The sequence below is a fragment of the Ictalurus punctatus genome, chromosome 9 (genome assembly GCF_001660625.3).
Source record: "Ictalurus punctatus breed USDA103 chromosome 9, Coco_2.0, whole genome shotgun sequence".
Lineage (NCBI taxonomy): Eukaryota > Metazoa > Chordata > Actinopteri > Siluriformes > Ictaluridae > Ictalurus > Ictalurus punctatus.
The window spans coordinates 23,615,332-23,635,885 of NC_030424.2; the positions used below are offsets into that span (position 1 = coordinate 23,615,332).

Consider the following 20,554-nt stretch of genomic DNA (forward strand, 5'->3'; position numbering starts at 1 on the left):
ATCCTCAATTCATTCATCACTGCTTTAATTCCTCAATCAAAGGAGCAGACTTTAAAATAACGCACATCATGCTTTTGTTTGTTCTGTCCATTGCATCCATTTTTCCGCGTTTGGCTCGTAAATCTCTACCTGGTTTCAGCATGTTGTGTTTACTCTATCTCCTCCCTCTTATTTTTGTTAAATGGTCATTCCATCAGATCAGCTGTCAGTAGACCTACAGCCCCTCTTTATTTTAGCCAGTACACTCCGAGGTCTTCCCCAGGGAATGTCGGGAATGTGAGCAGAGAGCAGAAAGAGTATGGGAACCAAGCAACTCTTTGATTTCCTCTCATCCCTCAGCTGTACAGATTGCAGCAGGCACTGCTGATTAGCTTGTAGACTTGCACACACTTAGGAAACATGGCTCACACAGTTGCACACAGGGATGTAGCGCTCGTTCTCATGTCGTTCATGGACGAACACACATACAGACACACATACAGACATACATGCTTGTACAGTGTAATGCATGCAATTATTATCCATCCAGTAGAATGGATGGACAAACAGATTACTAGGTCATCTAGGGCACTGATGTCATTTCTATTACCAATATGCACAGCCATGTTTCATCTGTATACAAATGAAAATTGATTCCATGCTGCTTAGTAGTCTGGTCTATTGGCAATATACAAGGAAAATAAAATTGGACAGAGTACTGAGCCTTGTGGTACACCATGGAGAACATCATAATTATTTGAGACATATTTATATTCTCCTGAATGACATACTGTCTTCCAGTTAGACAAAACCAAATTAAGTGTTTTTTTTATTTTTATTTTTTTTTATAAAGTTCTGTAAGCTATAGTGTCAAATACAGCCGTTAAATCTGTTTTTCTCTTATGTGCAGTGGGGATGATTTCCAAGTCGGCTACATTTGCCATGTAAATATGGTGGGAACTTATAAGCATGATTTTACCCACTCCTAGGTTTTATTACAGTGTTAAAATCAATTATAAAGAAAAGTAACATATGCTGTAAATTATACAGTCGGCTGTAGATTTTGGCTTCTAAGATTTCTTATTAGAATTTTTTATTTTTTTTTAATCCAGACAGGCCATGTACAGCCTCAACAAGCTGTTGTGTTTTTGTTGTTTCATGGTGCTCTGTAGGTGACTAAAAAGTTCAAAATGGGAAAAAAGTTGACATTTTAAGCAGTCATAGATTATTTAGAATTGATTAAAGCACCTTTGGTGTCTTCTAATGAAATATTCATGTCTGTATACCACCCCAGCTGAAAGACCAGAGGGAGCGAGAGAGGAGGGCAAAGAAGAGTGCAGGAGGGGGCGTGTCCGAGGAAGTGGGCGAGTTCGATGACCTGGTGTCAGCCCTTCGCTCAGGAGAAGTGTTTGATAAGGACCTGTCGAAGCTCAAACGCAACCGCAAGCGCTCCGTCAACCAGCTCGTGGAAAGCAGTGGGCGCGAAAGACCCATAACCAAGGTCAACTATTGATATTGACTTCTGGGAGAAAAAAAACTTTCATTCACTGACTTGTTGTATAATGTACGTGAAGGAAAAAATCCTAACTGCCATCTGCCTCCCTATTCACCCAAACATCCTAACCAGTGATGGCTCGCATCCTAAAGGCAGACAGATTCATAGATTTTGGTGGACAGTTCTTGAGGTGTCGGAAATTCTTACAGCACTGTGCTCAATAAATAGGCTTTCTCTAACCTTGTCCTTATCCCACATCCTACATTGTCTTCCTCCACCCATAGTCTGTGGTTTATTTCTCCAAGCAAACTCAAACTGTCGCCTCAAACTGCCTAGCACCATGGGATTTCCCATGTACCCGAGTGCACAAGCTTGGGTCCAGTTCTTAATATTCTCAATACAGAGAAGACCAAGATGGCAGGGCAGGACCCGGTACCATAACCAATAGAACTAGTTCTGTTTGGGGAAAATTTGGACAAAATATCGGGGCATTCATGCAAGCACTTTTCGAAAAACTGTTGAAAGACACTGCCATCCACGTTAGGTGCTGATACCCAATGTGCCTCTCTCTCCACCTACTATATTTCTCTGGTGCTTTGACTAAGAGGACCATTGGTGTATATGGGAACTAAAAGAGAGAGAGAGAGAGAGGGATGGACCCATATCTGCAGCTCTTAACCCAGCTAAGTGATGGGTCCAGCTAATTTTTTTTCCAAAAGTTAGACAACTTTGGAGACAAGTGGAGAAAAATGAAGGAGGTGAACCCTTTAAAGTCGGGATAGCCAGCTAGGAAAACAGGACACTGTGTTCTCAGTCGTGTTGGCCCTTTACCCAAGTGCCTCCCCATACCGATGGCATTTCCAAGGATGACACGGGAGACAAGTCGGAAATGCCGAGAAAGCACAGCACTTCTAGGAAAAGACACCGTGAAGAACCGACATGCTCTGAGATAAGGACGATGCTGTAGGCACGCCTCATTGGCAAGTAAAAAGAGTTTCCAAGGATTGTGGTGGCATTACCTGGTGCCAAAGCAAAAATCAGGAAAGTAACTATGTAGTAGACAATAATAAATGCAAGTAGAATGGCATTTATATATTTATTTATACAGGGGGGAAAAAAAGCAAACATGCTAATTTCAAAACCTTTTTTAATTCTTCATATTTTCTAGTTTGTACTTCTAATACTTTAATTTGATAGGTATTTCTTTCATGTATTTAAAAAGAAAAGAAAAAAAAAAGAATCCATGATCCAAATCTGTGATGCTCCATCACTAGTGAAGCTTGTTAACCTAAATCACCAAAGTAGTGCACTTCTCATATTGTGACGACAATTCAAAAGCTAAACATGGTTTTGTTTGGTCAAAATGGTTTAGAGTGCCACTGCAGATACTCGTCTTCTTGGAAAGTCTTACTTTAACGAGCTCAGATTCTACATGCAGCCCACGTGTTGTTTCTCGTTTCATCTAATTTTTGCTTATATTGTTGTTGTTGGTTTTTTTTTCATGTTATGTATATTAAGTGTTGTTGTAAAGATCGCGTGGGCAGTGTTGCATTTCGGATGAACATGGCTCCCAAGAATAAGAGGGGTAAAGGATGGGGAAGTCTAACATAAAATGACTGATAAAGGTTACGGTAAAGTCCTTGGTGACAAAAGTACGATTTGAAGTGTGAAAATCAGGAGGATATTCTGTTTAAAGTATGGCTTTTATCTTCGTGGTACTTCGGCTGGTGGGATGGAGTATGAAGAAATTTGATTAAGTAGTGCCTAGCTGGTCGAAAGAAGCCCAAATTGAGAAGTTTAACTTTATCCTAAAGTAGTTTGTGTTTGCACCTTGTGTGTAGGTATGCGTTTCTTTTTCTCCAGTCTACCACATGCAGCCATATGGGAGAACCATAGTAAGAAGGTCAGAAGATCATTTGTGTCTTCTAAGAGATTTGCCGTTAAACTTTGTCTGGTTTAGGTCTATGCTGTTGAACATGTGCATGGCCATGTGCTACTTTGTGCCAACAGGACAGTTAGATACTTTATCATTATGCCAAAAGGTGGACTTGGCATCCTAACAGTGAGTTATTCTTTCTCAGAGGGACAGGTTTCCTCCTTAACCCAAATGCCAAGTGTTACTTTTGTCCACCAACCGTACTACGAGTCCAGTCTAACTGATCTGAGCTAATCAACACTGCCTTATTTAACCATTTAACGTCAGCCAATTAGCTTACATTAATTAGCTCTTATTTAGATAGCTTCAAGGGCTGGAGCACATCCAACTCTTGATTTACCTAGTATGTGCCAATACTTCCCAACACTTCGGTTCGTGTGGTGAACAGTAACGTATTACAGTAATTCTGTTAATGAACCTGTATTTCTGAAGCTAGTACAAGGTCTGTTGCTCTTCCGAGCTATTTGCTTTTCCCTCCTTTTCCTTCAACTCAATGGCGAGAGGTCATTTCTCCTTTAAAACAACACTATAAAAACACAGTATGCCAAATGGAAACAGACACTTTGACACTTTGGAATGGCTCTCGCATTGGAAAATACGTATTTTTAAAAAAACGATGTCGATGAAGGCGAAGGAGAGTGTGCCAACTGAGAATAGATGTTCATCAGTTAAAAAAGAAAAATCAGCTTTCTTTTTCAGTCCAATACCATGTAGGTATTCAAAACCATCAGTATTATTATTATTATTATTATTATTATTATTATTATTTTGTTTTGTATGTATATTTGGTCATTGACTGGCCGAACACAACGGAAAAGAATAATAAATGTAGCTTGTTGCTTGATGCACTTTTTTTGAAAGACGGCCTTTTGCTACCCCCTCAATATTTACATACTCATTTAGCTCATGGTTATGTTAAAAGCGCGAGTCACAATGCAGCTTAAGGAAGGACAAAGGGAAGGGTAAAATAGGGTTGCGTATGTTTTTATAGGTAATGAAATTTGGCCTACTACTATAAAAGGCTGGGTCCTACATATGAGTGGAACTCTCTATTGAGGCAAACTGATCTGACCCCCTGGTACGCGGTTCCATTCACAACAGGACCGGCAGAGCCGTTTAGCCTCCCTGTTAAATACATTTGGTTTGGGTTTGATAACAGTCCTAAGGTGATGAATATATAGGGAATGTAGTTCGGTTTTTTTTTTTTTTTTCTTTCTTTCAATTTATCTTCACTCTAACATAGAGCATCAATTTCCACTGCCTCAGTGTGCATCACCTCAGTTTGTATCCTTTTATATCTTTGCATTGATGCCTTTCACCTTTATGCACTCGTTTAGGTAAAAAGTGGTGCACAAGTATGATCCTTTGCTATATAAGATGTATATTATGGGTAAGTAATTACCGCATGGTAAGAACACACCGGTTCCGCGCCCTTTGTATCGTCCAGCTGCAGGTTGTATAAAGTGCAGAGGAAGTATTTTAAAAGGATGGCTTCACCTGAATGATGTATAGTTCTAAACAAATTTTGTACGCCGCTATAGTTGAAGAGGGGGGAAAAGCGAAAAAGGAAAAATATGTTGAGGAATGTTCCTTTTTTTTTTTTTTTTTCCTGTAAATTGAGTCTATTTATTTGCCTTATTTAGTTTGCTATATTTTGTATGTATACACAACATTACAGCAGAAATGTTTCCTGAGAAGTATAAATATGAGTAACTATACTGTGGTCTTTGTATGTCAGATTCTCAAGTAAAAATAGCTTTCAAATTTTTTTCGGTTTATTATTATTATTTTTTTGCTCGCCATGCATCCTTTTGTAGGGTAAAATAAACCTGTTTCCCTTACGTCTCGTTTCTTTTCTCTTTGCCACACCTTGAAGAAAGCTCAACACTGCCCTCTGATGTTAACGTATACACCAGCATCGTCAAAACTGTAAAAGACGAGACACATCCCACGTAGTTCATTAACGTTTTATTATTCTTATGTTAACAGAAAAAATCCAGTAGACACTTTTTTTTTTTTATTTTTTTTTTTTATGATTATTTAAAGACTTGATTTGGGTAAGAGTAACGGATTTACTTCTTAATCTTGCCTTAGCTACATTATTGCAAAAATAATGTTTAAAGAGTCAGTTTAACAAATGTAGTGGTTAAAAACAGTCAGTTTGCTTAAACGTGTCTAAATCTTACTAGCAAAGTGGGATTTCCTCACAAAGTGAATGTCACGATTTGATCACGTTTCTGGATAGCCATGTGCCTAGAAGCTTTTAAATGCAATTTTCTCCCTGATGAGACTTGAGTGCTAGAACTTTACGTGTAGTTGAGACATGCAAAAGAGAAACAGATTTCGATTCAGTAAAGTCTTTAGTCTTGTATATTAGAAAACGTCAACATTTCAGTGTGAAAGTTTTTCCTACGCCACCGCACGAATGCGAACTCGTGTACGGTCCCTTCCGAGACGATTGGAACGGCAAGGACAGCTCGTTTTGTTTTCGCTGAAGACATTTGGGTTTGAGATTAAAAGATGCCAAGAATCTTTCACCTCCTGAAGAAGAGACTGAAGGGAGAAAACCCCCTGAAACAAACACACACCAACTGAAACAGGCTGCGTTTAAAAGCCTGGAAAAGCATCACAAAAGAAGAAGAAACCAACTATTTTGTGGTCAATGAGTCACAGGCTTGAAGTTATTGCAAGCAAGGGCTATGCTTCAACCAAATATTAAGTATTCTTTACTTTCATTTACTCTAAGACGTATGTTTCTATGTACTTTTGTTCACCTAAAAAGTGGTTTGTCAGAAACTTTTTGTATCAGTATTTTATGTTGTTTAACACATCTAGATGTAAATACCAGGCAATAAAAGCTGAAATCCTGAACCCTCGTCTCATATCCATCTTTTTGATCTCAAACCCGAATATCTGATGTACATCTCAAAAATAAATGGATTGGCCTTCCCGTTCCAATAGTTTTGAAAGGGACTGTATACTGTTACAGGTATAGGAAAAAAAAGAAATGCTTATTTATTTATTTATTTATTTATTTTATATACAGCTAACTTTCTTTGGTTTCCTACCCACTGTGTTCATCCATGGATTCAAAGCGGTCTTTCAGGAAATGTGTCATTGTCATCAAACTCATCAGAAAGTGGAACTATGAACATGAGGATGATGGAGGAGCCGTGGTTGCTATAAATCAGGCAAACCCACATTTCTATCATCGGTCAGTTCAACGGAGTAGGAATTGGCAACATGAGATACTATTAGACTCTACGTCCTATAATGTCCAATAATCAGCTTCAGGACAGATGAAGTCCAAACGTGATCACTGAAGAAGAAGAACTCTAGAAGATACAAGAGCATGGAAAATGGTTCCTTTTTGTATCGGGTTGATGGAAGGATGATAACTTGGAGCCATCATCAAAACGTTTGGTTTCAGCACATATCCGTGGTGGAAGTGTGATGGGAGGGAAATAAATCAACACACAGGTCGAGACCCCCCGTGAAGTCCATCTGGATGGCACAGTGTACCCGAACTCTGGTGCTGCCCAGGTCCAGGAACATTACAACAACTCACAGTGCCTGAATCTCCACCTTAATCAACATCTACATGAGATGAGATGAGGTGGAAAGCATTGTTTGCAGCAAGGTACAATATTTCTCTACAGAGTAAAACAACAGTAGCTTTATAAGCTGCTCTGTATTTGATTGATAAGCAGATGACCAAGCACTAGATCAGGACAGTGATTGGATCCTTGAGTCCACACGTCATTAACACGTTCATAATGATTAGATCACCGTGAACTTTCTGCTCATACGACAATTCTAATACAACACTGAATGCCCTTTCGAAAAGTAGCACGATATCTCAGTAACACTCAAGACTTCGTAAACATCATTCACGTGTTAAACTCTCAAAAAATACAGACAAAATCGAGTCAGGAAATAGCTTTGTTTTTCTGCTACAAAGGCAGTGAACACTCCAAAGTGATCTTAAAGAATTCTAAAGGCACGATAACGATTCGTAAGAGCTTTGTCATGGGTGAATACGTCAGTTTGATATAGCTACATTACATATTTATAGTTGAACTGTAAGTGGTTTAGTATTAGCTGGTGCGATGAAAGTCACCCCGCTGTCCTCCTGTCTTACTCAAAAGTCTGATGTCGGTTATAATTAGATCACGACTGACTGCCTTGCACATGTCGTAGAGCGCCAGGGCGGCGACTGACGCCGCGGTCAGAGCCTCCATTTCCACTCCGGTGCGGCCTGTTGCCTGGCATGTTGCCAAGACAACAGCCACATGCCCTTCTTCCAGTAGCTCCACAGTGATGGAGGTGTGGTCGAGGGATACAGGGTGGCAAAGAGGAATGAGACCAGATGTTTGCTTAGCGCCCATGAGGCCCGCTAGCTGTGCGACCGCCAAGGCATCGCCCTTAGCTATCTGGTTGGCACGGACCAGGCTGAAAGCTTTGGAGCCTAGAAGAACGCGGGCGCTTGCTGTGGCGGTACGACGTGTCACTGGTTTATCTCCGACGTTCACCATCGAGGCTCTGCCGTGCGTGTCAGTGTGGGTCAGCTGCTCAGGGGTTTCGTTTTGGTTTGGGGTATGACGGGATACACTAAGGCCTTCGCATGCATCCTTTTGGTTGTGACACTCCCTTACATTCTGCCGCATTATGTGTTTCTTTTTGGGGATTAAAGTGCTAAGAAGAGATGTGGAGAAAGACTGGATGCCCCTCGACGAGTTGTGCCTGAGATAGCCAACAAGTCTGTGTGCGTGTCTTAGCCGTGCAAACCTATCTGTGCGTGTTTCAGAACTGGAAGCATACTCGAAAGCAGGAATTGCGTTACTACAAAGTTCCTCAGGGAAAACCTGCCTCCTTCCCTGGTGGACATGGTAAACATTTTGACGTCGACGAGAGACGCCGGAGTTCATAGGAGCTGGTGCGTTCATGGTAAAAGTGCTGTTCCTTAAGTCCTCGCTAGCCTGGCCGCTGTGGTGTAGGTGGTAAGGGTTCACGAAGTGCGCCGATGCTCGTCCTGGCAGAGGTGTGTGGAAAGTAGGGACCGGATACCTCCTCTGCTCACTTCTCAACATGGGCACAGGCCGGCTGCCTTCTCCAGCTTAGGAACGATCAGAAAATGACAAAGTTCAGCAAGTAACAATCATATACACTACATCCAGTATAATAAGCATATGCATTAAGGCTGTCAACATTTTACATCAGCACATTAACTAATTAAATAATTCTCTTTAAATGCATTCAAATCTTCACCGTCCTTTCATTGTATATTCTGCTACACTATGTGCTCATGTCTCAAACCGGGGAAGGTGAAAATTCCGTTGCTTTCATAAGCAAAGAAAATCACAAGGAGATTTTGTCAAATATTGTCTCATCAATAATAGTACAAGCTTCCTTTTTTTTTTATTAATTAAGCCCCTCCAACACCGTAATAAAGAATATCCCAAACTACTACTTATTCACTGTATGAGCTGGACAGGGTATAGCATAATGACATTCTACAGCCTACATAATCTACAGCAACCCATTTAACATTCAGTCGCATTCAATGTTTGAGAATGCTGATATTGTTTCAAACGTGACTTTTTTTTTTCCTTTCTTTCTTTAAAGATGAAAATTTTAGACAATTTGAGTAGTATTTGGACAATGAATTTAGTCACTGTCTAAATAATTGGCTTAATTTAAAATTTTAGATTATTGACAATATACGCTACCGGTCAAAAGTTTACACACACTCATTCTTTATTTTTTTTCTCCCACATTTTAGAATAATAATAAAGTCATCAAAACTCTGCAGTAATACAAGTGGAACTATGGGAATTATGTTGTGATTAAAAAAATCCCAAATAAATCAAAATAATTTAGTATTTTAGCATCTTCAAAGTCGACACCCTTTTTACCTCGAATTTCCAGAAATGTATTCTTGGCGTTTTCTCGACCGATTTCTTGAGGAATTCCCCTGAGATGCTTTTTAAACAGTATTAAAGGAGTTCACCCGACGCTGCACTCTTACTGGCTGCTTTTCGAAATATTTCGCTCCGAGTCGTCCGTGTAAATAAAATGTTAGTTTTCTAATGAAAGAAATGAATATATTGGCACGATTATATTTTAGTCTACAACACAGATTTCAAAAGATTTAATCATACACCTTCAGATCAAAAGGTTTTTAAGATCATGAGAAACGGTTCAGTCGGGTGTCCACAAACTTTTGACCGGTAGTGCATATTGCCTAGCTGTTTAAATTATGACAACATAAGACAAGTGACAACTGCTTGAAGGTCTACTACGTACAGCTGTGTCACCCACCAATGAGGATCATTGGCCTGTTCTTCATCTGGGATATACTGAACATGCCTGTGGAGATAAAGACAGACAGACGGACACAAGCGCTTAGTTGGAATAGACAGACTGTGTTCGTGTTAGACTGCTCTTGAGGAGCGTTTGCCAAATGACCAAGATGTTCCTTCATTAAGAGCATGACCTGTGGACCAAATCAAAACTGTGAAAGACATTAATGTTCTTTCTACTGCCTGAAAGCAGCTCAGTGAGACATGTCAAACCAGGACACAGAGAAAGACTGAACGCAGAGGAAAGACAGATGAAGCATTATGTCTATATGGAGGTTCGTTTTTGTCCATTAGTGGATGCGTGTACCAGCGTGCTGTTTCTTCTTCCGCCCCACTGCAGCTCCTATTATCTGCAGGAGTTCCTCATCGGATGCTCCAGAGCGCAGACAGTCTCTCAAAGATACCTCGGAGTTTCCGAACAAACACACCTGCAACACACACACACATACACGTGTAATTCAAAGACCTCTTACAGACCTAAACAGAAAACATGACATGACGCAGTTAAGGCTTACACAATACAAAGCGTGACTCATTTTAAGGACCACCTCAGCTAACCACACACACACACACACACAGAAACATACCTTCAGGTTGCCATCAGCTGTGATGCGCAGACGGTTGCAGGAGCCACAGAAATGATCCGACATGGAGGTGATGAAACCCAGTTGGCCCTGAAATCCTGGTACTCTGAAAGCCTGAGACCGTGCGCGCACACATACACACACCAATCAAAGAATCATACCATGACCATACAAGCTGAGGATTTGATTTTAATTTATTTACTTTTGTATTGCAAATATACATCTGTACATGTTTAAGCCAGAAGAACCGTGGCACAGAGAAGAATCATAATTAGACACCGGTTTTCTGCCGAAATAAACTCGTGCTACATTAAGGGTGTATGTCTATGAAGACTCAACATAATGGATAAGTTACAGTTAGAACGATTTAATCAGGGCTGACCTTGGCGGTCCCCGTCTCATCCCCGGGAAGCGGCTCCAGACTGGGCCATTGCTGCTTAATGCGGTCCAGCATCTCGGCATAACTCACCATCTTCCTGAAGTTCCACTTATTGCCTGCAGAAGGAGACAAAAAGAACAGATGCTGCCACTGTGCACAACGGATCCACCAATCGCACTGGCTTACACAAGCTGTCAAATGATTTCTACTGAACATCCAGAATTCATACAGTAACTGCAGGGTTTCACAATAAAGTCTCAAGTCACAGTGGACAAGAGAGAAAAATGACATTGTTCTTACACTCTTTCTATCATCATCTCTGAATGACAGCTCCTTTCACAAATGTCTCTAATCAGTACTTAATTTGTGGCATTAGTATTTTATTGACCCTGAGGGCAATAAGCAGGAGAAGAAAGAAATCTCAGTTTGTAGGTGAATAAATAAAGTAAGTGATGTTGTAGACAGGTTTAAACGGCAAGGATTAATGATTTGTCACATACTGAAGCTGGGATTTTGGTTCAAGAGTAACTAGGGCACGTGCGGCCTGTAACCAAATCGGGTTCAAAGTTTTAGGGTTTGTTAACTTCATGTTATATTTTTTTGAGCAGTACTTGCTGCTCAATACTATACGTACACTTATGAGCAATTAGTCACCTTTCTATAGAACATTTGAGTGGGTTAAAAATAGGGCTGCAACCAACGATTATTTTCATAATAGATTAGTTGGCCGATTATTTTTCGATTAATCGGATGGGGGCAAACTTTCAGGTTAGTAAAAAACGAATGTGTTCCGTTTGAGAGGATATTACCTTTCTAAAATGGTTTCTAAAGTGGTTCTCAACCTTTTGTGAGCTTTGGACTCGTAGAATATTTTGAACAATCCACAAAGACCCCCCTCACTCCACAACAGTTACAGGCTATATGTCTATACATGTTGCTTTATTTTATTAATACTTAACATTAAAATTGAATCAAAACATTTCAAGATTTTATTTTTTACATTTTATGATTGGTGTGACATTTAATTTAACTCTCTAAATTATCCTGTTAATTTTATCCATCAATGTGACACATGAACTTCTCTACCGCTCGTAGGTTTTTGCAAATTATCATTTCATTTGTAAATAAATTTTATATAATTCAATCAATGAACGACCATCAGCACAGCTAACATGATATTTGTGAATGACCAAATTTATATTTATATTATTTAAACATTTTTCAAACTTTCCTTCAGACCCCCTGCAATTACACCAGTGACCACTAGGGGTCATTTGACCACTGACCACACGGACCCCTGGTTGAGAAACATTACACTAGAAGGTAATGCGTAGTGCACAGTGTAAGTATAGAGTACTTCATTTGGGACACAACTTTAGTATTTACTCTCCCAAGCGTGTTTTCAGAACAGAAGTAACGTAATGAGTAAATGTGTTGCGGGAAGACCAATTAATCGCTAATGAGATTTGTTGACAACGATTTTCATAATCGATTTTATCTATTAGTTGTTGCAGCCCTAGTTAAAAATGTTTTAAGAAGTGTACCATCAAAGGGCATGTACTCTATGAAGCGCACATCTAGAGGCTTCTTCTCGGTCAGAGTCACAAAGTCCAGCAGCTCGTCTTCATTCAGACCCCTCATCACCACGCAGTTCACCTGTGACCAAAGCAAACTTAATACTGTAGACTTCTGACTGTTACTCAATGCCCTGAATATCTGACTACAGTATAGATTATTAAATGCTTTGGACACCTGGCTGCAAGTTATTTAATGCACTGGATGTCTGGTTGTAGGTTGGCTGTAAGATACTCAATAGCCCAGACGTCTGACTGTAGGTTACTCAACCGTCTGGACATCTGACTGTAGGTTACTCAACGTCCTGGACATCTGACTGTAGGTTACTCAACGTCCTGGACATCTGACTGTAGCTTACTCGAAGTCCTGGACATCTGACAGTAGGTTACTCAATGTCCTGGACATCTGACAGTAGCTTACTCGATGTCCTGGACATCTGACAGTAGGTTACTCGACGTCCTGGACATCTGACAGTAGGTTACTAAACGTCCTGGACATCTGACAGTAGGTCACTCAATGTCCTGGACATCTGACAGTAGGTTACTGAACGTCCTGGACATCTGACAGTAGGTTACTGAACGTCCTGGACATCTGACAGTAGGTTACTCAATGTCCTGGACATCTGACAGTAGGTTACTCAATGTCCTGGACAGTCAAGGTCCTGGACATCTGATTGCAGGTCAGTCAACGTCCGGGACATCTGACTATAGGTTACTCAAAGCATTATGAGGCATATAAGCACCACCTCCAGGTGAGCTTTTCAGTGCAACACCCCCCTCTGCTATTTTGTCTTAACAAATGTTTTAATTTATCTTCTTAGGTCATCCATGATTTACACATTTATATATAATTACACATTTATATATCTTACCTTAACTGGATTGTAACCAAATTCAATGGCTTTATCGATACCTTCCATCACCTTATGGAAACCTGTAGAAGAAAAAGATGTAACACCAGGTTGCAAAGACACATACTGTACTTACAATACATTATACAGAAAGCTGGGAAAAGTAAGTTGAATCAGAAAACATGCATCAAAGCTCTCATACTGTATATTTAAGTCCAAAGGGACATAAGAGTGCCTTTGTTGTTCATTTCTAATACTCCAAAATGGTAAAAGCCTAATAAAGCGACACACAGCAGATCTACTGTTTATAAAGAAATAATACAAAAAAATGAATTCAAACTCCACCTAGTGACACAGTGCAGTATTACCACATTTCCGAGGATCATGTTCCTACAAAAGCTATAAATTAGTTCTAGATCATTGCCCTGTAATGCAGAGATATTTATTGTTATTACACAGAGATATATTTAATGTTCTCCCTCTACTGATGCAGATTGCAACCCAATTCTGGTTTAATAGGTTAGCTGATAAGATGACTCTGCTGTATTAGTGGAAATACTAAATCGGGTTTTTAGACACCCTATGCTGACCTGTACCTTTCATACCGCTTATATTCCCATAGTCATGTGTATATATAAATATATAAAATAACCATGTGTGAAAAAGTGGAAGAAACTTTGTGTACATGCTCCCCGTGTTTTCCTGTGTACTGCTGTTATATCTCCTGAGCCTCACTGCTCCATCTGTCTCCAACACTGAGGGATCCACCGCCCAGTGATCCAACAGTCTGCCATTGCATTTGCTTTTTTACAGTTCTGCTACATCAGCAACAAGTTTAAAGGAATACAACGACGTTTTTCAACCTCATCTGTATTTACTGCATCTGTGCTGTTTAGGTGACTACTATAAGCAATGGTTTCAATCGTTTTTTCTCTATACTGAGAAAAGATGGGAAAACCTGTTTCTCAAAAACATTCAACTATAATGGAAGATTAACTCTCCTATCATACTGGGGGCGGGGGGGCGGGGGGGGGGGGGGGGGTCAAAGAATTTCAAAGAGAAAAGGAGAGATTAACCAGGATTTCAGACATCTCAAATGTGGAAATTGGTCAAATTGACCCATAACATAATTGGAGGGTTAAGGGCAATTGCTGCAGTAGTCCATTAATATTTATGCAAAGCACACACTCTTGTAGAGCGTCGTGTAGTATCAGTATTAGTATCAGCATCCGTATAGTATAAACCGTGGTCTTCCCAAACACCAACAAAAATAATGAATGTTTTGTGTCTGGCAGGTGTGATTTTCGAGTAGATGTAAGAGTAACATTAGCTAGTTAACGTGTGCCAACCAAAAATAGGAAAACAGCAGGGAAAAGTCTGATGTGACTACTTTGTCTTGTTCTTTCCAACCAAAGAGACCAACAGTCATGCCTTCTTGTTTTCTGCTGGCTCACAAGACAGAGGTTTGCATATTCACAGGTCAAAGTTCAAGAGAAAAAGCCAGCATGAAGCGAAAGTAACCCTGTTTTTTTACATGCCAGGTCTTTACCTTTAGTCAGTTGGTTTTTAATAAAGTTAACTAACTAGCTAACCTACTTTTTCTACCAGGTGAGTTTTATTCACTGCTTTAGCCTACAACGCTGAAAAGTCGCATTACTGCTTTAGCAAGGGGTTAAAATCATAAATCTAAACCATAGATTTTGCCACCTCTGAATACTTTCTCTCATGTCTGTCTCATCATAAGTCGTTTACTCATATAGCGTAGCAATTGTAGCTTTGAATTTACATTAAATAGTAATGCATTTTAAACCTATACTGACAAATCAACAACCAAATGTAAGTGAATTTAGATTAAATAGGTTTTTCCCATTGTTGTTAGTGTGTAATCACACTGTACTGATGCAGTGCGTTCCTTGGAGTATCTTGGAGTATACTGTAAGACTGCTATATGGCTTGTATGGATACTGTGTTTAATATATAACGCCCTCCTCTAATTGTGTGGAGTATAAATATAAACTATGACTTGCCTCTTTGCTCAGTGGCTTAAAAAAACGGCAGAAAGAAAACAAATTTTGCTAAAGCTTACCTTTGCGTCTAACGATGAACTCAAACTTGGCTGGCACTAATGAGTCTAGACTGACGTTGAGCAAGTTCACTCCAGCTTTCTTTAAACTGGGCAGCAGCCTGGCAAGGTTCATGCCATTAGTAGTTACAGCGATGGTCTTCAGACCCTCCGTTTTCCTCATTTCCGCTGGAGGCAGAAAAACAGGCTCATTAGCATGTGATGAAAATGTAACATTCCAAATCCTTATGTTAGGAAGAGTTTGGCATTTTCACGTATGTGGATTTCATATTTTAAATACGATCTGTTGAGCAGAGTAACACATGGTGGTTGTTGCTGTTTTTTGTCACATAAAGATATACAGGATCATAATTCTCTGTATATGTGGCATGAATTCAGCTAAAAACGTCACTAGGGTTTCCATGAATATACACTACTGGTCAAAAGTTTGTGGACACTCAACTGAAGAATGGGTGTGTCTAAACTTTTGACCGGTAGTGTACATACAACAATACTGTTACGGTACGGCCGGCAGATGGCGCTGTGGCGACAACGTGCACGAGCGGCTTGAGAACGCGCGCGTGCACGTGATTAAAGTGCGTATGGACACTAAAGCTGGGTTAAGTGTCGTCAGCTATCGGCAATCAAGAGACAGTTTACTTAAACCCCTCGCGGTGCTGCACACATTGCGTGGCATTAAAGTGTTGAAGTAACGTAACGTCCCGAAAAGCAACGTAACGTCAAGCCAAGTAAAGTAAAGAGGAGATGGACTAACAGAGAAGACGACGGAATGTATAATGTTGCCAGGTTGTGATGTTGCCATGCTCTGTCGGTTTTCCTGTTACTTAGTTTAAACCCTGTCGTAGTTGAGTGTTTGTATCCTGTCGTAGTCAAGAAAGTTTAAGTCCCGTCATAGATAAGAATGTTGATGCCATGCTATAGTCAAATGAGATGTTCCTACTCTAGTTAAATGAGATGTTCCTGCTCTAGTCAAATGAGATGTTCATGCTCTAGTCAAATGAGATGTTCATGCTCTAGTCAAATGAGATGTTCCTGCTCTAGTTAAATGAGATGTTCATGCTCTAGTTAAATGAGATGTTCATGCTCTAGTTAAATGAGGTGCTCATACTCTAGTTATATGAAGTGTTTATGCTCTAGTTAGATGTATTCCTGCCATTGTTAGAGGATTATTTCCTGTCTTGTTTTTAGTTAAAGGAGAACTGTCTGAGTTAAGTTTCACGCTCTTTGCTTGAGTTAGAGTTTTATGTTTAGATCTGGTTTCCTGCCTCCTCGTGTGTTTATTTAAGTCGCACAATAAAGACTGCTCTCCTGCTCTTACTTCCTGTCTCCAAGTCCTGTTACTTAACAAATACCAGATGTCAAAATCTCAACCAAATAAATCAGCACTCAGGTCGGCTTCATTAGGACCGAACAGTATCATCACCATCATTACCAATTATATGGAGGATGTCAGGGCGGATAAGGGGTTCTCCTCCAGTCAGTCGGATCTTCTCCACCCCCTCTCGAACAAACAGTCGAGCCAGAGTCAGCACCTCATCTGTAGATAAGAGCTGTTCTTTGGGACTCAGCTTCACCCCTTCCTCTGGCATACAGTACTGACCTGAGGGAAATCAATCTGATTGAGGTGTACCTTTAATAACTCCGTTATCAAACAAATTACACAATGGGTCAGATTATCAGGCTTAAACCAGGATTTCAACACATGCATACATTATTCACCTGCACACGTTAGTACACGTATGGCTTTCCATTTCTGCTACCTAATTCACATTTAGATTAAAGTGGAGAAACAATTAAAAAGTCCCATTGAAAGTCTTCAGGACAGATAATGAGTCTTTATTGATCTATACATATGCACAGTGAAATTCTTTTCTTCGCATGTTAGGAAGTTGGGGTCAGAGCGCAGGGTCAGCCATGATACAGTGCCACTGGAGCAGAGAGGGTTACTCAAGGACCAAACAGTGGCAGTCTGACAGTGCTGGGGCTTGAACCCCTGATCTGCCGATCAGTAACCCAGAGCCTTAACCATTGTCCTAAAGATGACATTGTGCTTTCAGTAATACGACTCTGTATCAGGCCACATCAAACGACCCCAACATATTTTTTAGTTTATTTTTTTTTTAAAAACACTGGCTCAAACGATGGCATTACTACTTTTCTAGCATGTGCGCTACCTAATTCCTTTGCTTTTTATCATTTATAAGCCGAGTCATGAGAACGATCCAACTCACAGCGAAGGTTGCATTTTTCTGTAAGGGAAATCCGCAGATAATTGTGTCTTCTTCCAAACGAGTCCGTGAGGAATTCTGAAAAAGGTAAGACGTCCTTTAAAACCCGCCTCTGACCGCCTGCTGTAGTTAATTCCTGAATGTAAAGAGAAAGGAGAATTTCTTTATTATAAATAATAAATCAAGAAAAACAATACGCCCAACACACCGCTCGTCAATTTCACCACTTTCTTCACAGGGAGTACGCCAATAACAAACATTAACATATGAAATCATCTGCTAAGTCACAGAGTATCTAGTCCATGTTTAAAACAGCAAGGTGGTTCAAGTCTGACCTTTAACCTTTGAACGAGTCACACAGTTTTAAAAAATAACTGGAGGTCCAATGCTTGAAAGACAAGCTGCCAAGTTTTGAAAAAACGTAACATAAATATTACTGAAGTCTCACATGACAAAAATACATTATCATTCAGAAATATGCGTAATCACAACCGTGCATGACTAATGCATGGTCGTAGTCTCAGGTTTCATTAAGAAACTCCTGCATACAAGTCCTACGGAACGCTTTTTTATGATTACCGTGGTATGACTCAGTTTTACTGTTACAAAGTTATCCCTCTAGTAAGATTAAACATTAAAGGAAATATAAGCAGGGTTGCAGAAATATTTGATGAGAATGACAATAATCATGACGACGGTGGGAAGTTTTAGGGATACAGAGCTGATCAGCGTTTAACGTTTTACTCAGCTCGACTCGGAAACCTGCTGGACAGAGATGTTTGTCTATTGGAGGACTCTTTTTAATCGTCGGGATGAACACAAGAGACTCGGCGAGTGTGTGAACGATGCCGCTCGGGCATTACTGCTGCTTCTGCATGCGCACGCAAAACCTTACTACAAGTGTAAAGCAGACTGCTTCACGTTGGAACTGTATCACATCATCACAGCGTAACCATAACAACACAACAATAGAATTTGTAATGGTTTTAATGGGAATGGTATTGGTTTTTAATAGAAACTGTAATAGTAGCTCTGGGTCTCTACGGGTAATTTGTTGCCTTCTATTGGTGGCATGGTTTAACTGATGGATTCCATTAAGGACAATAATGGTAATGGTTTTAATGCTTAGCCGATGGTTTGTAGTTGTATTTGTAGTAGAAACCATTAGAACTTCTGTGATGGTTTCTATCGATTTTTTTTTTTTCCCCAGCAGGGAACACTTCCCACTAGACCAGTAAGTCGGTGCATGGAATATTCCTTTATTTTGTAGTCACTTATGTTACACATAAACGTCAGTCCGTGCAGGATTTTGTGGAGTTGTTTGTGATCGTTGTGGCCAAAAGTGCTTGAGTTTTTTCAAAATTCTCGAAGTTTTTTTTGTGCTTTTTTTGCGGAAAACTACTTGAATTGGCGAAACTGCACTAGCACGTAACTTGTCTTTCGCAGTGATGTTTGTTGGTAAATGAGACCTTTTACCTGTACTCATGTTTGACGCACTTGAACTGAAGACGGCTTTGGCTGAATGTGCGTTGTGATGACGTCGCATGGCGCGTCCTAGCCCAAATCTGCAGAAAATCTCCGGTAATTTTTGAAAAACATGCAAGCTCCTCAGAATATTGCAGAGTTTGCTTGATTTTGCATTAATTCCTGCAATTGTGAAATCCTGGAGGGACGGATCGGTCACTCATCCATCTTCTATACTGCTTATCCTTCAGGGTCGCGGGGAACCTAGAGCATTATCCCAGGGAGCATCGGGCACAAGGACGGGGTGCCAATCCATCGCAGAGCACATTCACACACCCATTCATACACTACGGACACTTTGGACACGCCAGTCAGCCTACCATTCATGTATTTGGACTGGGGGAAGACACCAGAGTACCACGCATCACGGGGAGAACATGCAAACTCCGCACACACAGGACCACGGCAGGAAACGAACCCCCGACCCTATAGGTTTGAGGCGAACGTGGTGAGAAGATAATTTCTAAGCCACCGTGCACCCGTTACTAACATAATAAAATGGCTAAATGTTACAGTAGTCCTATATTATATTAGACAGTCTGGAATTATTTGGAATTAAAAAAGAAATGTAGTGTGTTCCAGGCTTGGGGTCGTAGAAAATTAACAATGTCCATTTGGGATTGCTTGCCCAGAAAGTCTGAGACTTCCTAGAACGAGTGCATTAATATTAACCTGTGATTCGTCTTGCAGCCGGAACTACTGTCAGAGCCACTATTATATAACGCTGATGTCGTCACTAGTGTTGCGTAATCATGAACCATGAACCACATGAACCGGTGCATGACACATACTCCCACAGCCCACACGTTTGCGTAACAAGGCCAAAGTTGTACATGATATTTATAATGCAATACACACACTATTTAACCTTTTATTTAATTGTTCACCTGCTCGCTGGTGTGTAAGGTTAACGCTAGTGGCTGCAGCGCTCCTGTAAGGTGAAGCACGCACCTGTTCTGCCCGATATTCTCCTCGACTCGCCCCGGAACAATGTTTACACGCCTGGTCTCTAGACGACACTCTCACTGTGCGCAGTGGAAGAAGGGTTTTAGTTGAGAAAAGTCGGCCACAATGGCCGCTGTAAAAGGCCATCTCATGTACACACTTTCAGCTCCAAGTCTGAAGCCTCAACTCGATTCAACTCGTGCGCATGCGCCGACGCGCGACAGTCTCAAACAGATACAAGACTCTGTTCAGCCAATCAGCTGCGAGAAAGTCAACTGCATTATGGGAAACGTAGTTCACTTGTATTTTAGAACGTAAACATTATAATATTATAATTACAGTATTAGAATCCTGGATAAATGTCTGACAGTACATCTTTTTATTATTTTTTTTGTAGGAGCTGAGTCTTTTAATACAGCAAGACTTTTGATACCGTGTACTATTCGTTTAGTCTGTACCTTATGGGAAATGTAGTTTATTTATTTTCAATTGACTACATAGGCTATATTTTATTTAATGCTTGTTTTAGTTTTAATTCTGATAGTAATAATGCGCTTACCCCATGTGTGAACAGTTATATACAAGATACGCCATCTGTAAACATTAAGATGACA

General features: G+C 40.3%; 2 protein-coding genes and 1 long non-coding RNA gene across 12 annotated transcripts in view; 2 read left to right on the forward strand and 1 right to left on the reverse strand.

The window, feature by feature from the left end:
* The window catches only part of daam2 (dishevelled associated activator of morphogenesis 2), a 112,122-nt gene extending 106,871 nt beyond the window's left edge, over positions 1-5,251 (forward strand). For all 6 annotated transcript variants that reach the window (XM_047157810.2, XM_047157808.2, XM_047157809.2 and 3 more), the window contains one exon: positions 1,274-5,251. In XM_047157810.2, the coding sequence (XP_047013766.1) occupies positions 1,274-1,492 (219 nt within the window). In that variant the 3' untranslated portion in view covers positions 1,493-5,251. The remainder of the gene's footprint in view (positions 1-1,273) is intronic.
* Positions 5,252-5,410: 159 nt separating this feature from the next.
* On the reverse strand, positions 5,411-20,142 carry mocs1 (molybdenum cofactor synthesis 1). Of its 5 annotated transcripts, none has more exons than XM_053682940.1 (12): positions 19,947-20,085; positions 18,948-19,036; positions 17,475-17,607; positions 16,676-16,843; positions 15,247-15,411; positions 13,182-13,243; positions 12,280-12,391; positions 10,739-10,851; positions 10,360-10,470; positions 10,080-10,200; positions 9,732-9,779; positions 5,411-8,526 (listed from the first exon to the last, which is right to left on the reverse strand). In XM_053682940.1, exons 4-12 carry the CDS (start codon positions 16,830-16,832, stop codon positions 7,508-7,510), a joined length of 1,908 nt encoding a protein of 635 aa, XP_053538915.1. In that variant the 5' UTR covers positions 16,833-16,843; positions 17,475-17,607; positions 18,948-19,036; positions 19,947-20,085; the 3' UTR covers positions 5,411-7,507. The 5 variants fall into 5 exon arrangements, with proteins under 5 accessions (XP_053538915.1, XP_047013769.1, XP_017331535.1 ...); XM_047157813.2 differs by having other exon boundaries at positions 16,676-16,858; XM_017476046.3 differs by lacking the exon at positions 18,948-19,036 and having other exon boundaries at positions 19,947-20,142.
* On the forward strand, positions 17,931-18,979 carry LOC128633615 (uncharacterized). The gene is made up of 3 exons (XR_008397057.1): positions 17,931-18,580; positions 18,682-18,705; positions 18,918-18,979. It is a non-coding gene; the product is annotated as an uncharacterized LOC128633615 (long non-coding RNA).
* Positions 20,143-20,554: the final 412 nt, after the last annotated feature.